This window comes from Vicia villosa, linkage group LG5 (genome assembly GCF_029867415.1).
Source record: "Vicia villosa cultivar HV-30 ecotype Madison, WI linkage group LG5, Vvil1.0, whole genome shotgun sequence".
NCBI lineage: Eukaryota > Viridiplantae > Streptophyta > Magnoliopsida > Fabales > Fabaceae > Vicia > Vicia villosa.
This window is the reverse complement of record NC_081184.1, coordinates 53,698,682-53,716,699: the sequence shown is the minus strand read 5'-3', so window position 1 is coordinate 53,716,699 and position 18,018 is coordinate 53,698,682. Positions and strand designations below refer to the sequence as shown.

The 18,018-nt window shown below is 34.2% G+C and overlaps 1 protein-coding gene across 1 annotated transcript; it reads left to right on the top strand.

The window, feature by feature from the left end:
• The first annotated feature begins 1,833 nt into the window (after positions 1 to 1,833).
• Positions 1,834 to 7,695, top strand: LOC131601662 (ubiquitin carboxyl-terminal hydrolase 24-like). The gene is made up of 7 exons (XM_058873527.1): positions 1,834 to 2,237; positions 2,627 to 3,298; positions 3,527 to 3,714; positions 4,324 to 4,571; positions 5,340 to 5,482; positions 6,006 to 6,176; positions 7,173 to 7,695. The coding sequence occupies exons 1-7, from the start codon at positions 2,223 to 2,225 to the stop codon at positions 7,359 to 7,361; spliced, it is 1,626 nt and encodes a 541-aa protein (XP_058729510.1). The 5' UTR covers positions 1,834 to 2,222; the 3' UTR covers positions 7,362 to 7,695.
• The last annotated feature ends 10,323 nt before the right edge of the window (positions 7,696 to 18,018 follow it).

The following is an 18,018-nucleotide window of genomic DNA, read 5'->3' as shown; positions in this document are numbered from 1 at the left end:
TTACTTAAAAAAAAATAACATTATGACCATAAACCAAATTATATTTTGTTTCTCTTCTCATAGACATTTTGTAGACCCATACAATTCGATCCATATTATTAATTTAATTATTTGGATTTTCTTTTGTAAGTTTTTTAATCAAACTTATGACTATTTGGTTCATAATTTTGATTTGGCAATTTGCTTGGGTATAATAAGGAGTAAAAATTAGTATTTTGATTTTTCTTGATTCAACATATTCAATAAAATTCTTTCTAAAGAACACATACTCTTCATCTATAATGATTTTTAAGCGTATGCCAATTGTGCACACAATACATTTATATAAAATTAATCACACCATCTCGTGTAATATCATTAAAATGAATGCTTTCTACCCATTTTGTGAAATAATCAACTGTAAGTAAGATATACTTATGACCTTCAAAAGAATATGGGAAAGTTATACAAATCAAATTAACTGCCTACTCTCTGATTGACCACGACTTTATAATTGTCTAAAATTGCTGGTAGATTTTTAACGTGTTTGTGTTTTTGACATTGTTCACATGGCGTATAAAAAGTGATACAATCCTTGATCATATTGACTAATATACTTTTTTTATTAATGTAATACCCATTTCTTTTTGTCTTACGATTGATCAACTCCTTACATGCCTTCATGTACTTCTTCTTGAGTTGAATAAGCCTCATTAACATTTAGACATTTTTCCAAGTTACCATTTATATATTATCTATATATATACTTTCTCATAAGAACACATTTTAGATACTTGACTCTTCAAACTCTTATATATTTTAGTACTAGGGTTTTTTAAATATTGAATTATTTTCACTATCCAATCTTTTGTGATCATGTCATTAGTCATGACATCTTTTTTGTGCATTAGGTACAAAACATATTTATCTTAACACAATGACCTAACATATCTAAAGGGACCATATAAATTCCATATGACCTAACATATCTTAACATAATCTCATAATATTTTGATATTCTTTTTTCCAATGTTAAAAGAGTATTTATAACCTCGTAATTAAAGCTTCATATTTAATATCATTGTGTATATATTTGTACTTTAATTCAAACATGCATTTCACAGAAACACCAAATAGCCATTTTCAAATTCCTCTCTCCGCGACCTGTCCTCTACACCAAGTAGACTGGCCCTTCGAACATGTCACCACCTGGACCTCCACCATTCTCTGTATTTGGTCATTGCGCCTCCGATCAAAGATAAAAGACCGATTCAATGTATCTTGTTGCATGACCTTCCACCTGAACCTATTGGATTGTCTTGTTCCAGTCATCAAATTCTTAAGCTTATACTTTATTTTAGAGAAAATACATTATAAATATTTACGTTTTTTAAACTTGCATGATATTTTATAAATAATAACAAGAATGAAAAGAGAAAGAAAATAGACAAAAGAAGAGAACGAGAGACAATAGATGGACAAATAGAAAGATGCATAGGATGATAAAAGTAACTAGAAAAAAGAAAAAAAGAGAAAGAATGAGAGAGGAAAGAGAAATATAGTCGATGAATTTTTGGTGTAAACCTTCTTCTTACTAATAATTTAGGCTTTGAGCAAAATATAAATCAATTTTGATCCATAATTATTTCATCTAAAATTCAAACTCAAATTCTTTAAATTAATTAATCACTTAAGCTTAATCTCTTAAATAATTAGAAAAATATCATAGATAAAGAAGAGAGAAAACAAATTAAAATTAACAAAATAAACTAGAGTTAGAGGAGATGATCTAATGTGAAAATAAAATGGGGCCCAAGAAGGGACCAATAATATACATAGAACCTCAATAGTCCCAAGCAAAAACATTACTACCTTTCATCTTTTCGTAACCCTAACTCCAAGCCAAAACCAAAACTGTCTATCATTCATTCATTATACACGCCTCTTTTTTTCTTCATCTTCCTCTTCTTGTCGATGCTCCGTCTTGCTGATACCAAAGCTCAAACGGGGAGGGTTCCTTTGTTTATTGCTCTCTCTTTCTCTCCCCTTCTAACCCTTTTCCCCTTTCATGTCTTCAATTACCGCCTCTGCTCTTCCAGGGTCTCCAAAAACCCTACTTTTTGATTTCAATTTCGATTTCCCTCCCTTCTCTATACACAACAAACCTTCCCCTCTCTTTCACACTCTTCAATTCATATTCAATTTTACCTTATTGCCTCTTCAATTTCCTTCTCTTCAGCAACATGAGCAATTCTAAGGTTCCATTCTTGCTATAACCATTCTATATTTTTGTATGCTATTGTTTTTTTTTATTTAAAAATTGACTGTTGTTTGTTGAAGCTGGGAACTACGTGATTGTTTTGCAAACAATTGGTCAAAGGTTGTTTTTTTAATGTTAATGTTATCTTGGTTTGAGCTTGTTTTTTCATTTAGATCTCCTGTTTCTGTTGGTGGTGTGAATTGCTTGATGAATACATTAATACCTAATTAGGGTTTTTATTATTATTAACCTTTTTGTTGTTGAATTTTAGTATATTGTTTTATTGTAATGTTATATATTGTTTTGTTTTTGTTCCAAATGGATATTGAAATGTTTTAAATTTCATATTGTTGAAAATGCTAATTTTGTTTATGGGTTTGTAAGCAGGTTCTACTATTTGGCTCATTTACTGAAGATGAAACCAAATTGCTGAGGGTAAAGAAGTCTTCGGGGAGAAATGATAAGCCTCTTGAGAAGAATCAGCTGCAATTTGGTTCTCTGAATTCTGTTGTTGAATCAAGCGACCTGCCAAAGTCACCAAAAGCACCAAAAAATGTTCCTTTCCCTGATTCTCAGAATCTTGTTCCTCTCCCTGATTCTCAGAAACTTAATGGAGTGAACGGTGTCAGTGCTAACATACCTAAGGTATCCGAAACTATTAAAGAGAATGGCAGTACTACTAAAGTCTCTCCTAGCCCCTCAGGTATCACTAGTGCAAACAGTGTCAAAGAACATCATATGCCTTCTGTTACACTACTTCATGAAAATGGTACTGCGAGTGCAAACCATTTTACAAATTTGTGCCTGGATGGTTCAGGGACTGAAAGTTTGAAGAGTGCCTTAAAAAATGGCAGCAGTGATGATACTTCGAAGTTATTTGATGAAGACATGAAAAAGGCACCTAATGGGCATGCTGTAATGGATGTTAAGGAACTGCTGCCTCGAGGCCTTATTAACTCTGGGAATTTATGCTTCCTTAGTGCAACCGTGCAGGCTCTCTTGGTTTGTTCTCCTTTTGTTCAGCTTTTGCAGGAGTTAAGAACTCGCAACATTCCTAAGGTAGTTTTTCTTCTGCCGCAAATATCAATTAATATTGCTGTTTGATAATTTAGATTAGCTCATGGGCAGCATGACAATCAATGAGCACATAAAAACTGAATTAAAATGTTATATTTAGCAGATAAATTTTCTTTTAGATATTGAATCGTTGTATGTGTTTTGACTTTCCTTGTAACTAGAAAAGATCAGAAATTGATACTGCATGCTCATTACCGTGTAACTTTTTAGGTTGGCTATCCCACGCTTAAAGCATTTGCTGAGTTCGTAACTCAATTTGACATGCCAAGCGGAATAAAATTAAAGAAGAAAGATACAGATTCTTTTGAGTTTGGACGGGCATTTTGCCCTGTTATGTTTGAAGATGTTCTGAAAAATTTTACTCCGGATGTGCCAAATAGCATTTCAGGAAGACCAAGGTTGGTGACAAATTGATTTTTAATTTAATGAAATTTTAAGTTACTCTTCCCTGCCTGCCATAGAAGAACTTTCAAATATGTACATTCCCTAACCAGTTTTTCATCGAATCATTGAATTTTCTGACTACAATCAGGATATTTCTGGTCATGTCATGAAAACCTATGTGTAAAGTTTTAAAATTTCCATGGCATATATATGTGACCATTTTAAACTGTAATCATGTAATACAAGCTTAGTTTTTCTTCAAGAAAATAACTGAGAAATGGTAATTTTTGTAATCTTTAGCATACCTATGCAGGGACTTTATTATAGTTTTCTATACAGAGGATTATAATTTATAATTGTTGCACCCTTTTTTTAAAGGAGTTTGCATTTATAGATACAACCTTCAATAGCTTTTCTTCTTCTTTTTAAATATTTCTATTATTTTACAAGTATACAATTATTTAATGAACCTTCTTGTCCTGGAATTTATACACCGATTCAGCAAGTTATTTGGTCATTTGTAAGTGTGCCATGCAATCAAATGCTTAGGTATGATGTAATTGGTTTTGTGTTATTAGCTTGTAATTTTCATGATATTTGTGATAATGACGTGCCACTTTCAGGCAAGAAGATGCTCAGGAATTTCTGAGCTTTGTAATGGATCAAATGCATGACGAATTACTGAAGCTTGAAGGACAATCTTCAAGTCTTAATGGTAGCAAATCTTTTCTAGTTTCTTCTGTGGAAGATGATGAATGGGAAACAGTGGGGCCAAAGAATAAATCTGCTGTTACTAGGACTCAAAGCTTTATTCCCTCAGAATTAAATGATATTTTTGGAGGACAACTCCAAAGTTTGGTTAGAACTAAAGGTACGAGATATAACTTTTATATCGCGTGCTTAGTTATAGAGTTCATTTTTTATCTTCACTTATTATAGTATACCATCACGGTGTTGTGGAATTTCATCTAGTCTGTCTGTCACTTCAGTTGCATTATGTTTTGTAGTTGTGACTTGTGATTTTGAAGTTCCACAGTATTTTCCCTCGCTGCAAGTCACCTTCATTGCTATTTTCATAATAGAGCTTCAGGGATGCAAAAGAAAAATGTTTTGAGCTTATGGTTTATAGCTTATTGCTTATAAGACCAAAATAGACCTATGTGTTACTAATTTTTTTCCCATGAGCTTATGGCTTTTTTACTAGCTTGTAGCATTTTTATATAAGATACTTCAAGCAGTGTTGTCAAATTGCGGTGCTATGGTGGATATACATTGCGGTTTTTGGGCTCTCCGCAATGGTAAATATTGGCCGCTATTGCGGGTTTTTCCGCCATATTCCTCAATAACAGCGCTGCAAAGCGGCCGATATGGCGCCATCTGCCATCGACAACACTGACTTCAAGTAACGTTTGAGCATAGTTTCTCATTATTTTCTCAATTTTACCTTTGATACCTTAATTAAAAATATCTTTTTATGTCTTTTCATAATCATTAGCTAGTTCAACCACTAAATTTTCAAACTCTACACATTCAATCAGTTGGCTAGTGCATTCTCTATTAGATAGTTGATATTTTCTTATCAAACATAGCTTAAATGAAAACAATCATATCCATATGTCTATTTTTTCCCTCTTTTTAGGAAATAGATCTGCCACTGTTCAACCATATCGCTTGCTTCATCTTGACATTCACCCTGATGCTGTTCACACCATTGAGGATGCCCTGCACTTGTTTTCTGCACCAGAAACTCTTGAAGGGTACCGAACATCTGTCACTGGAAAGGTATTTTCCCTTTAACATACATTTTATTAAAGCTAGCATTTACAATTTTCATAAGGAATAAGAATTTTGATGAGTGGAGTATGTTGCATGCATGGATTATCCTAAAGAGTTGGCATTTCCTACTCTGGGTTGTTAGGTATGTGGTACACTTGGCCATCTACCTCAGTTAAAGTATTAGCTTTATCCTATCAACCCAGTACCTGACTTCATACATTCATCTGCGTGATACAGTCAGTGGAATTGCAACTGATATCAAAATGATGTATCCACAATGCAATTTATGGAAGAGGCCAATGAAATGGTGGCGACATTGTAACTACAGTGTTGCTTTTTATGGTTTTCTTATCTGCATATTCCCTGTTAATAATTAGTAATTTTGCTGTATAGGAAGTCCAAATATTGGTAATCAAAATGAAATAACTGCTGAATAACTGCTTTGTACTTGACTGGACAATGATGTCCTATGGTTGTGCTGGGTAATATTATGTATTACTGCTAATAAAATTTTGATATTTTATTTCAGGCAAGGACTGCAAAAAAATCTATACAGATACAGACACTTCCTAAAGTAATGATTTTGCACTTGATGCGATTTGGTTATGGAAGCCAGGGAAGCACCAAGTTGCTTAAGCCCGTGTACTTTCCTCTTGAGTTGGTATTGGGTCGTGACCTGCTTGTTTCACCATCTACTGAGGTATGTCTTATTATTCCAGTCCATACAGACATCTTGAACATAAATAAAAATAACCTTTACCTGGATTATGATGTAAAATGCAAGCCTCCTTTTGTGGTTGCTAGAATACAACCTGCTGTATTCTCAATGATGCACTTCTAATTTTGTGGGAATTAACTTTACAAGGATTGAGTTGTCAATATTTTTGTTAAAAATCTCCTTTACACAATTTAAAGATTTATTATTTTTTTATTCTATTGAGATTGCTTTTGGTGCTTCACAAAACAATTAGGATAACTTTAAAAAAAAACATGACTTATCTTTACTATTATTGCAAACTGTACACCGCTTTAAAGTACTCCCCCTATCACTCCGGAAGATTTATTTACTGTTTGTGATATTTTTATGCTGGGACTGCTGACTAGGTAACTTAAACTTGTTGGTAAAATAAGTTGCTTGGCTTTTGTTAACCAATCATCCGAGTCTTTTGAATGAAAAATAAACAAATCTGCCGGGAGAGTTTTGCCTCTTAAGTGAGTGCTCAAAATTCAAGTTAGTCAATAAAAAATAATGGTCAGTTGGTTTTTGTGAAGGCAATAAAAAATGTTTGTGAACCCAATATGATTTATCTTTGACTGCTCTCTAGAATAGTTGTCCTCTGTTTTTTATTATTAGTTGCTTTGGAAAAAAATTATATCAAATTATAAGCTGTTTTACAATACCTATGAATTATTAATATTTTTTTTCTTCCTTTTATACCATTAAATGTTTATTGTTCTCTATTCTTTCAAATATTTAAATTTATTTATCCCATACAAATAATGAAGAACAATATTGTAAAATTCTTTATTCTCTCTTTTCCATACAACAATGATTACATTTCTTAATACGTGTGAAAATGTCAACATCTTATCTTAAAAAACTGCATGAGTATATTTTAGCTGGACATCGGAGGCTTAATTAATGGTCATAATTGAAAGAGGGCATAAATGTTGACTGACTTTTATGCTTATGCAGGGTCGAAAATATGAACTTGTTGCTACAATTACTCATCATGGAAGGGAGCCTTCAAAAGGACACTACACAGCTGATGCTCAGTACCCAAATGGTCGGTGGCTACGATTTGATGACGCATCTGTCTTTGCCATTGGAACAAATAAGGTGCTGCATGATCAGGCCTATGTTCTTTTCTACAAACAGATATAAGCATATACATATTACTCTGTGGATATCTACTCCCTTTTGCACTAATGAAAGGATTGATAATTGGTTAAATGTATTGCATGGACAATATGTTGATATCTACTCCCTTTTGCACTTAAGAAAGGGTCATATATGTTTTGTTTCAGTCTAGGGTGTGTGATATAAGAGTAATTGTTGTAACATTCTTTTTCTTTGTTATCTAAACCATGAAAAGTTTTGTAGTCCTAGTCTGAACATGAGATCATGTTACAGTTAAAGGCATCTAAGAAATATTGCTTATTGTAAAGTTTGACTTGCTTGCAAGAAATTGGGATTTAAAGCATAAAGCTTTCACCTTTGTTGTGTTGGTTGTTGATTTTGTACCTACTGTTTCCGTTTTGCGCGGGCTAACTAGTGACCCATTAATTTGGTACATGATTTTTTGTTAAGCTATTGTTCAGATTTTTCTGGTTGATTGGTATTAAATAACAGTGCAAGTATCCGATTTAAGCAAATCTCACTCCTTTCAAGCGTTCAAATGTAATCCAAATTAATTAGTTGAGTTATAATGTCTTGGGGCTCTTTAGTGCATTGTATGCAAGTATAATTCATGAGTGTATAAGTAATCACTTGGTGATCATGAATAATAAGGGGATTAAAATCGAATTTCTCTCGTGTTTCTTTGCGCAATAAGTATGAACAAGTGAAATCTAACTTCTATGCCTTGAGCCTTAGGTTTTTCCCTTCAGTTTAGCCTATATGTACGTACGTGCTTATGTACATCCTTAAATACACGATGTGATTAAATGATTTGGTGATTGAGGAGATATTCATAATTGTTCATTGTTCATGAAAGGTGGAGTTTCGCAGAATGATTTTCTATCTGTTGCACACAGGTTCTTAAAATGTTCATTTCCTTTCTTTATTAGATCATTATCACCTATAGTTGGATTTAAATAACTATGGTGGGAATTGACTCTAGCAATAGGACAAGAAGATCAATACTCACGAGTTTACCTAACATTAGGATCTCAGATTTTGAGTTTCCCCTAATAATAAAACTTGTAAAGTTTGAAAATTATAGAACGTACTCCATAGCAATTGGTTGCCAAAGCTGTCTTGTATAACTTATTAGTGTCACTCATGATCTCGGTTAACTAGAGTGCTAGATAAACACTACATATGTAATTATAATTCTTAGGTATTCACAATGATCAATGAAATATACACAACAACTAAACTGAAGCGAAAATCCTTGAGATAAAGAAAGAGAGATAAAGAAATAGATGGATTTATAATAAAAATAAAAGAGATTTTTTAATTTTTATAGTAAAATTTTATTTAAAAAAATTACAACAGAGAAATAATTTACGGTTTTTCTAATCTTTTTCGGTGTATATATTTTTAAAAAAACTATAAAAATAACTTTGGTTTTAAAAATATCCAATAAATTCAAAAAATATAGTTGATGGATTATCCATTCATATTTTTAATGGGAAATTCTTATTCCACCTCATGTTTTTTCAACGCACCACGCGAAATTTCAAAAGCGTCCCTCAAAATCGGAAGTATATTTTCGGCACGCACCAAATTTGACATTAACGTTGGAACTAACTGGAAATATAACTACGGTATGCAACTGGAAGTATATTTTTGATTTGTGGGGCACGTAAAAGGCGTTGCCTCTTCCCCTCTCATTACAGTTTCAAAAACAAAAACACAACACATCAACTCTCTCAACTCTCTCAATTTCATTTTCACAAAATACATCGCATTTGCAACCGAAGTCGTTCTAAAGCATCAAACATCACTGAATCAAACATCCAACAACAACCAACAACCAAAAACAACAAAAAATCAATCAAGTAAGTTGATTGTGAAGTTTTTAAAGTTTATGTAAAATCCACTTAAATTTGTGTTTTAGGTTAGAAATTAGGTATTTGTCGCTTGTTTTGAACATTAAAAATCAATTATAAGGTGTTAGATATGCATTTGCAATAATCAATGACTGCTTAATTGAGTTCTTATGTGAGGGTGAGGTGCCATTAACGCACCTCTGAAGTTGCAGAAGAACCCGTAAGTATATTTCTGGTTTTTATGAAGAACAAAACCGGAAGTATATTTTCGGTTTTTTACCTAATGTTTTTTCAAGCTTGTTTTTTAACATTGGTCCTTGAGTTAACATTTTTTTCGTGCTTCTACAGGAGCAATGACTGACAGGGCATCTCGATTGAGACACGATAGGGTGTCACAACACGCTTTTGTGCGGAGAGAAAGGAGTCAGGCATCCCAGCCTCCTTCTGCATCTAAACAGGCCGTACCGGATGCATCAACTTCATCGTCCGGTGTTCCACCGGCTATTCCCACTACTTCCGTCACTAGTTCGGTCTCCCACAGCAGACATGATTCTCCAGTCCATTCTTTACCACCACCGTCCTCCCACAGATGCACCTCTCCTCCACCTACAGCGTTTAAGGCGGGAGAGACCTCAGATTCACATGCGATGTAACACCCCCAATTCTATACTAAACAAATAAGGCATACATTTGCATAAATCAGAGTAAAGAAGCATGCATCTCACGAGGGCGCTACACATATTTCAAAATAAAACAACATTTTATCTTTAACATGCAATGGTCATTTCCAAATAACACGGGATTTAAAACAACATGCAAAACCACATCAGAATAATCATCTCATCAAATAAATGGTAAAATTGGATGATTCCCATACATCATCCACCATGTCTCAACATCTCGGCTCAAGGCCTCTCATCAACAAAATAACATAATCAAATATGGAATACAATATGAGTATACAAATATCTCGTAACATCGAGTCATAAAAATATAAACCCAAATCCCATGTGTTACATATGACCAGAGCACAAATGACTACTTAGTCACGACACTCTACAAGAGATCTAAATCTCTAAGCTAAGCCACCTTCGAAGCACCACTATCCTCGAAAACATGCGCGTTACCAACAAATGATAACATTCAAACAGAAGGGTGAGAAATCAAGTTATTATAGATAAGCATAATATGGGAAATGTAAAACACAACAAGAATACATTTCAAGAATTCATCACTCTTCACATAAACATGCATCATATGCAATTAATCAAGATTCACATGTTCATGTCATACAACCTAGCTCATTCAATTCCACATAATCAAACATGATTACTAAACAATGTACATAATTATATTTCACCAATATATAGATTCTAAGTACATATAATTTCACATCTACATCACATAGTTTCAATCACATATATCACAATCATAACACAACAATCATTCATATCAAATGAATCACCAAATTCACTTATCACATCTCATACACACATAACAATCACATAATTGCATATATTCAAACATCACATGACACCAATGTGACTCAATGCAAGACATGTGTCTCTATGCATGTGGTACCCAATGTGAACCCAACGTTTCACCGCTTTCCGATTCAATATCTAGAATCCAAGCCACACTTCCGATCTAGACGAGATCAAAGCAAACAAGCCTATCTCCAATTAAGGATCACGTCTGCTACGCCTGTTTCCATTCAAGGATCAACGTCTCTTACCATGTGAATCCAAGTTTCACCGCTTCCACCATAAAGCCAACCATGCTATAAATGTATGTACAATTACCACCAATTTATGCAATTAAGATTATCTCATCAATCTTAACTTACCGCATACCACAATAATCAAACTCTATGAATTATTTACCAATTCTACACAACATTCACAACACAATTAACAATTACAACAAAATACTATCACCATCATATATCCAATCACAATCATCATGAATATATTACCACACATGATACCAATAGTTGTTATTAATTAACATACCAAAACTTAACGCACATAAAAGCATATACATGTATTCAAGTCTAGCATTATCATTATTCAATCCACATCTCAATACATACACATCTAAATGATCATTATTTACAAGACACATTCAAATAGTGTATATATATATATATATATATATATATATATATATATATATATATATATATATATTCATCCCAACATACAATTGATATCACATTCACTTTCACTTAACACATCTATGAATATTAGTCACAAGTCATTAATTAATAATACACGCATAAATAATCACATGTTATCCATGTATTACCATAAAAATTAAACCACTAAACATAAACCAACTCTATCCTATCATATAGATAATCTCATTATCTTCCTAACGTTTCGAACGACGCATAAAACAGAGTTACGGATCAAAAGTTATGGTATTTACAAAATCTGCAAAAAATGGAAATCTTCAGGTCGACGCAAGGGATTCATAGGTCGACGCATGGATGTTTTCCACCCCTCTCGGGTTAGCTCAGGTCGACTCATGAGTCGATGCAAGGAATGCTACAGGTCGACGCACATAATTCATAGGTCGACGCATGCTGAAGGAAAATGGATTTTCGGCCGTTTTGGGCTGCTCAGGTCGACTCATGCTTCTGTGTAGGTCGACCTACACCGCGTAAAACTCATAAAATCACCATTTTTCTTTCCCATTACCCTCATACAACAACCATTAACCCATATACAAATTATACATCAATTGAAAGCAAATTTAGCATACATATAATGTTCCTAAACATGTTTCTAACCATGGGTCATCCATACAACACATTGAACATGAACAAATCACAAAAATCCAATTGATTTCACATAAACCCTAACATTTTCTAAATGCATGAAATTGAAGAATAAAAAGCATACACAACATTACCCAATCATATAAACCTATAAGAACTTGGATTCTAACCCTTACCTCAAGTTAATCTCCTCCTATCTTCAAGAATCCTCCAAAATCCTCTTCTCTTCTCTTCTCTTCTCTCTTCTATTCTTCTCTTCTCTCTATCTTCCCAAAATTATGAGAAATGACCTAACTTAGTTCTTACTATCTTTTTCTCTAATTAGGCTTAACCCGATTATTACCCAATATCTTATTCCACTAATTAGGCGCAACAACTTATTATTTCATTAATAGCTTTATTAACCAAATAACACAAATACATATATAATTAAATACTCAATTAATCATTATACCACATAATAATTAATTAGAATAAATAATTAATAAAAACACCCAATAAGCTAATTAAATAAATATCTAATAAAATCGGGATGTTACAACTCTCCCCCACTTAAAAGATTTTTGGCCTCGAAAATTACCTCAAACAAACAACTCCGAATACGATTCTTTCATCTTATCCTCGAGTTCCCAAGTGATATTACCATTAGCTACTCCACCCCAAATCACTTTCACCAAAGCAATTTCCTTACCACGAAGCCTCTTCACCTCTTGATCTTCAATTCGCATAGGTGATGTATCAACCGTCAAATTATCTCTCACTTGAACATCATCTAATTGAACAACATGCGATGGATCCACAATGTACCTCCTCAATTGAGACACATGGAACACATCATGAAGATTAGAAAGAGACGGTGGAAATGCAATCCGATATGCCACTTCACCTACTCTCTCCAAAATCTGATAAGGACTAATGAAACGCGGCGTCAACTTACACGACTTCAAAGCTCTACCAACACCATTATTTGCGTAACTCGAAGAAACACGTGTTCATCCTTCTCAAACTCAAGAGCCTTCCTCCTCTTATCATGATAACTCTTATGACGACTTTGAGAAGCCTTCGTCTTCTCTTGAATCATCTTACTTATCTGTAGTCTCTTGAATCAACTCGGGTCCAACCACAACACTCTCTCCCGATTCATACCAACACAAAGGAGTTCTACACCTTCTACCAAAAAGAGCTTCAAAAGGTGCCATTCTAATACTAGAATGAAAACTGTTGTTATACGTAAACTCAATCAAAGGCAAGAAATTATCCCAATTTCCTCCTTGTTCCAAAACACAAGACCTCAAAAGATCTTCAAGCGACTGAATAGTCCTCTTCAATTGTCCATCATTTTGCGGATGATACGCCAAAATCAAATGCAACTTTGTACCCAAAGCACTTTGCAAACCTTCCCAAAATCTAGAAGTGAACCTTGGATCTCTATCCGAAACGATACTTGACGGAATACCATGCAAACACACAATCTTCTCGATGTGTAGCTTAGCAAGTCTTTCCATCGAATAATTCATCCTCATTGGAATAAAATGATCACATTTCGTCAATCTATCTACAATGACCCAAATCGCTTCACAATTACTCCAAGTTCTCGGCAAACCCGAAACAAAATCCATAGAAATGCTATCCCACTTCCACTCGGGAATAGATAATGGTTGCATCAAACCAGACGAATTTTGATGTTCAATCTTTGACTTTTGACAAGTCAAACACGAATAAACAAACTCCTCTATATCCTTCTTCATACCTTGCCACCAAAACATTTTCCTCAAATCTTGATACATTTTAGTAGCACTGGGATGAATACTCAAACCACTTCTATGCCCTTCCTCAATAATTCTCTTTCTCAAATCCGCAACCTCCGGAATACAAACTTGATCACGACATCTCATAATACCATTCTCGTCAATCCGAAAATCACCGCCTTTACCTTAATTAATCAATGTCATAATGCCGACCAATTTCAAATCCGACTTCTGACCTTCTCTAATCTCATCAAGGATACCACTCGTAAGCTTCAACATACCAAGCTTAACACACGTATTCGTCACTTCACAAACAAAACTCAAATCTCGAAATTATTCCAACAATTCCAATTCTTGAATCATCAACATAGACATATGCAATGATTTCCTACTCAATGCATCGGCTAAAAAATTCACTTTTCCAGGATGGTAATTCAAACCAAAATCATAATCTTTCAAGAATTCCAACCATCTTCGTTGCCTCATATTCAACTCTTTCTGATCGAACAAATACTTCAAAATCTTATGATCACTAAAAACATCAAATCTTGATCCAAATAAATAATGCCTCCAAAGTTCAACACAAACACAACGGCCACCAACTCTAAATCATGTGTCGGATAATTCCTCTCATGAACTTTAAGTTGCTTGAAACATAAGCTACCACTTGTCCTTTTTGCATCAAAACACCTCCCAAACCCAACAAAGAAGTATCATAATACACCACAAACTGTTCGAACGGATTCGGCAAAATCAAAATAGGATCAGAAGTCAATCTTCTCTTAAGCTCTTGAAAATTCGCTTCACATTGCGAAGTCCAATTAAAAGCTTATCCTTTCCTATTCAACAACGTCAACGACAAAGATAACTTAGAAAATCCCTCAATGAACTTCCTATAATAACCAGCCAAATCAAGAAAACTTCTAATCTCAGAAACAAACTTAGGAGCTTCCCATTGAGATACAACCTTAATCTTCGACGGGTCAACCGAAATACCTCCACTTGAAATCATATGGCTATGGAACTAACTTCACTCACCCAAAATTCACACTTAGAAAGCTTAGTAAACAACTTCTTCTCTTTCAACACCGATAACACAATTCTCAAATGCTCAACATGATTATCTTCACTCTTAGAATAAATCATAATATCATCAATGAACACAACCACAAATTTATCCAAATAATCATGAAAAATCCTATTCATATACTCCATGAATACACCATGTGCATTAGTCACACCAAACGACATAACAAAATACTCATAGTGACCATACCTTGTTCTAAAAGTATTTTTCTGAATATCCTCCGCTTTCACACGAATTTGATGATACCCAGACCTCAAATCAATCTTGCTAAACACACAAGCTCCAACCAACTGATCCGTCAAATCATCAATCCTTGGAAGTGGATACTTGTTCTTAATCGTCACTTTATCCAATTGTCTATAATCAACACAAAGCCTCATAGAACCTTCCTTATTCCTGACCAACAAAACAGGTGCACCCCACGGTGATACACTAGGACGAATAAACTTCTTCTCCAACAAATCCTCAAGTTGAATCTTCAACTCTTTCAACTCAGAAGCAGACATCCTATATGGAGCCATCGATACAGGACTAGTTCCAGGGCCCAAATCAATCAAAAACTCAACTTCACGTTCCTGCGGTAAATCACTTACATCCTCAGAAAATACCTCCGCAAAATCACAAACTATTGGCAATTCCTCAATTGTTCTCTTCTCATGCACATCTAAGGTTACCAATAACATAAACAACTCTTCACCATCTTGCACAGATTCATCCACTTTACATACTATTAAGATGACACGACAAGTTTATCTCTTCCAACACGATTCCGTCTACTCTCCACAAGAGATTAAGGGTGATCAATTCCTCAATTTGTCAATAGGTAGCCGAAAACCATAATGGTAGCATAAACCAGTGTTACTCAAATGCAATAGAATCCTTTGTCTTATGCTCAAAGTTACCTCAGCACAGTGTCGCACGTAGCAACAACTTCTCTCCCACTTGTTTCAATCTCACCTCCGCAGGCAACAACTATAAACACACCGAGTACTGACAGTGTTTCACACACATGTCGCACACCAAAGGGAATAAACTCATTAATAACCTGGCCAACTGATCGACCGTGGTCTGATACCACTATGTAACACCCCCAATTCTATACTAAACAAATAAGGCATACATTTGCATAAATCAGAGTAAAGAAGCATGCATCTCTAGAGGGCGCTACACATATTTCAAAATAAAACAACATTTTATCTTTAACATGCAACGGTCATTTCCAAATAACACGGGATTTAAAACAACATGCAAAACCACAGCGGAATAATCATCTCATCAAATAAATGGTAAAATCGGATGATTCCCATACATCATCCACCATGTCTCAACATCTCGGCTCAAGGCCTCTCATCAGCAAAATAACATAATCAAATATGGAATACAATATGAGTAAACAATTATCTCGTAACATGGAGTCATAAAAATATAAACCCAAATCCCATGTGTTACATACGACCAGAGCACAAATGACTACTTAGTCACGACACTCTACAAGAGATCTAAATCTCTAAGCTAAGTCTCCTTCGAAGCACCACTATCCTCGAAAACCTGCACGTTACCAACAAATGATAACATTCAAATAGAAGGGTGAGAATTCAAGTTATTATAGATAAGCATAATATGGGAAATGTAAAACACAACAAGAATACATTTCAAGAATTCATCACTCTTCACATAAACATGCATCATATGCAATTAATCAAGATTCACATGTTCATGTCATACAACCTAGCTCATTCAATTCCACATAATCAAACATGATTACTAAACAATATACATAATTATATTTCACCAATATATAGATTCTAAGTGCATATAGTTTCACATCTACATCACATATGTTTCAATCACATATATCACAATCATAACATAACAATCATTCATATCAAATGAATCACCAAATTCACTTATCACATCTCATACACACATAACAATCACATAATTTCATATGTTCAAACATCACATGACACCAATGTGACTCAATGCAAGACATGTGAATCTATGCATGTGGTACCCAATGTGAACCCAAAGTTTCATCGCTTTCTGATTCAATATCTAGATCCAAGCCACACTTCTGATTCGGACAAGATCAAAGCAAACACTCCTATCTCCAATTAAGGATCACGTCTGCTACGCTTGTTTCCATTCAAGGATCAACGTCTCTTACCATGTGAACCCAAGTTTCACCGCTTCCACCATAAAGCCGACCATGCTATGAATGTATGTACAATTACCAACAATTTATGCAATTAAGATTATCTCATCAATCTTAACTTATCGTATACCACAATAATCCATCTCTAATAATTATCCACCAATTGTACACAACATTCACAACACAATTAGCAATTACAATAAAATACTATCACCATCATATATGCAATCACATTCATCATGAATATATTACCACACATAGTACCAATAGTTATTATTCATTCACATACCATAACGTAACACACATAAAAGCATATACATGTATTCGAGTCTAGCATAATCATTATTCAATCCACATCTCAATACATACACATCTAAATGATCATTATTTACAAGGCACATTCAAATAGTATATATATACGCGCACACACACACACACACACACACACACACACACACATATATATATATATATATATATATATATATATATATATATATATATATATATATATATTCATCCCAATATATAATGGATATCACATTCACTTAACACATCTATGAATATTAGTCACAAGTCATTAATTCATAATACACGCATAAGAAATCACATGTTATCCATGTATTATCATCAAAATTAAACAACTGAACATCAAAAAACTCTATCCTATCATATAGATAATCTCATTAGCTTCCTAACACTTTGAACGGCGCATAAAATGGAGTTACGGATCAAAAATTATGGTCTTTACATAATCTGCTCAAAATGGAAATCTTCAGGTTGACGCATGGATGTTTTCCACCCCTATCGGGTTAGCTCAGGTCGACTCATGAGTCGACGCAAGGAATGCTACAAGTCGACGCACAGAATTCATAGGTCGACGCATGCTAAAGGAATATGGATTTTCTGCCGTTTTGGGCTGCTCAGGTCGACTCATGCTTCTGTGTAGGTCGATCTACACTGCGTAAAACTCAGAAAATCATCATTTTTCTTTCCCATTCACCTCATACAACAACCATTAACCCATATACAAATTTTACATCAATTGAAAGA

Bases quoted from the DNA above. Each gene is read 5' to 3' on its own strand.
- LOC131601662 (XM_058873527.1), top strand. The intron at 4,572-5,339 runs GTACGAGATATA...CCCTCTTTTTAG, and splicing joins AAGTTTGGTTAGAACTAAAG to GAAATAGATCTGCCACTGTT. The intron at 5,483-6,005 runs GTATTTTCCCTT...ATTTTATTTCAG, and splicing joins GAACATCTGTCACTGGAAAG to GCAAGGACTGCAAAAAAATC.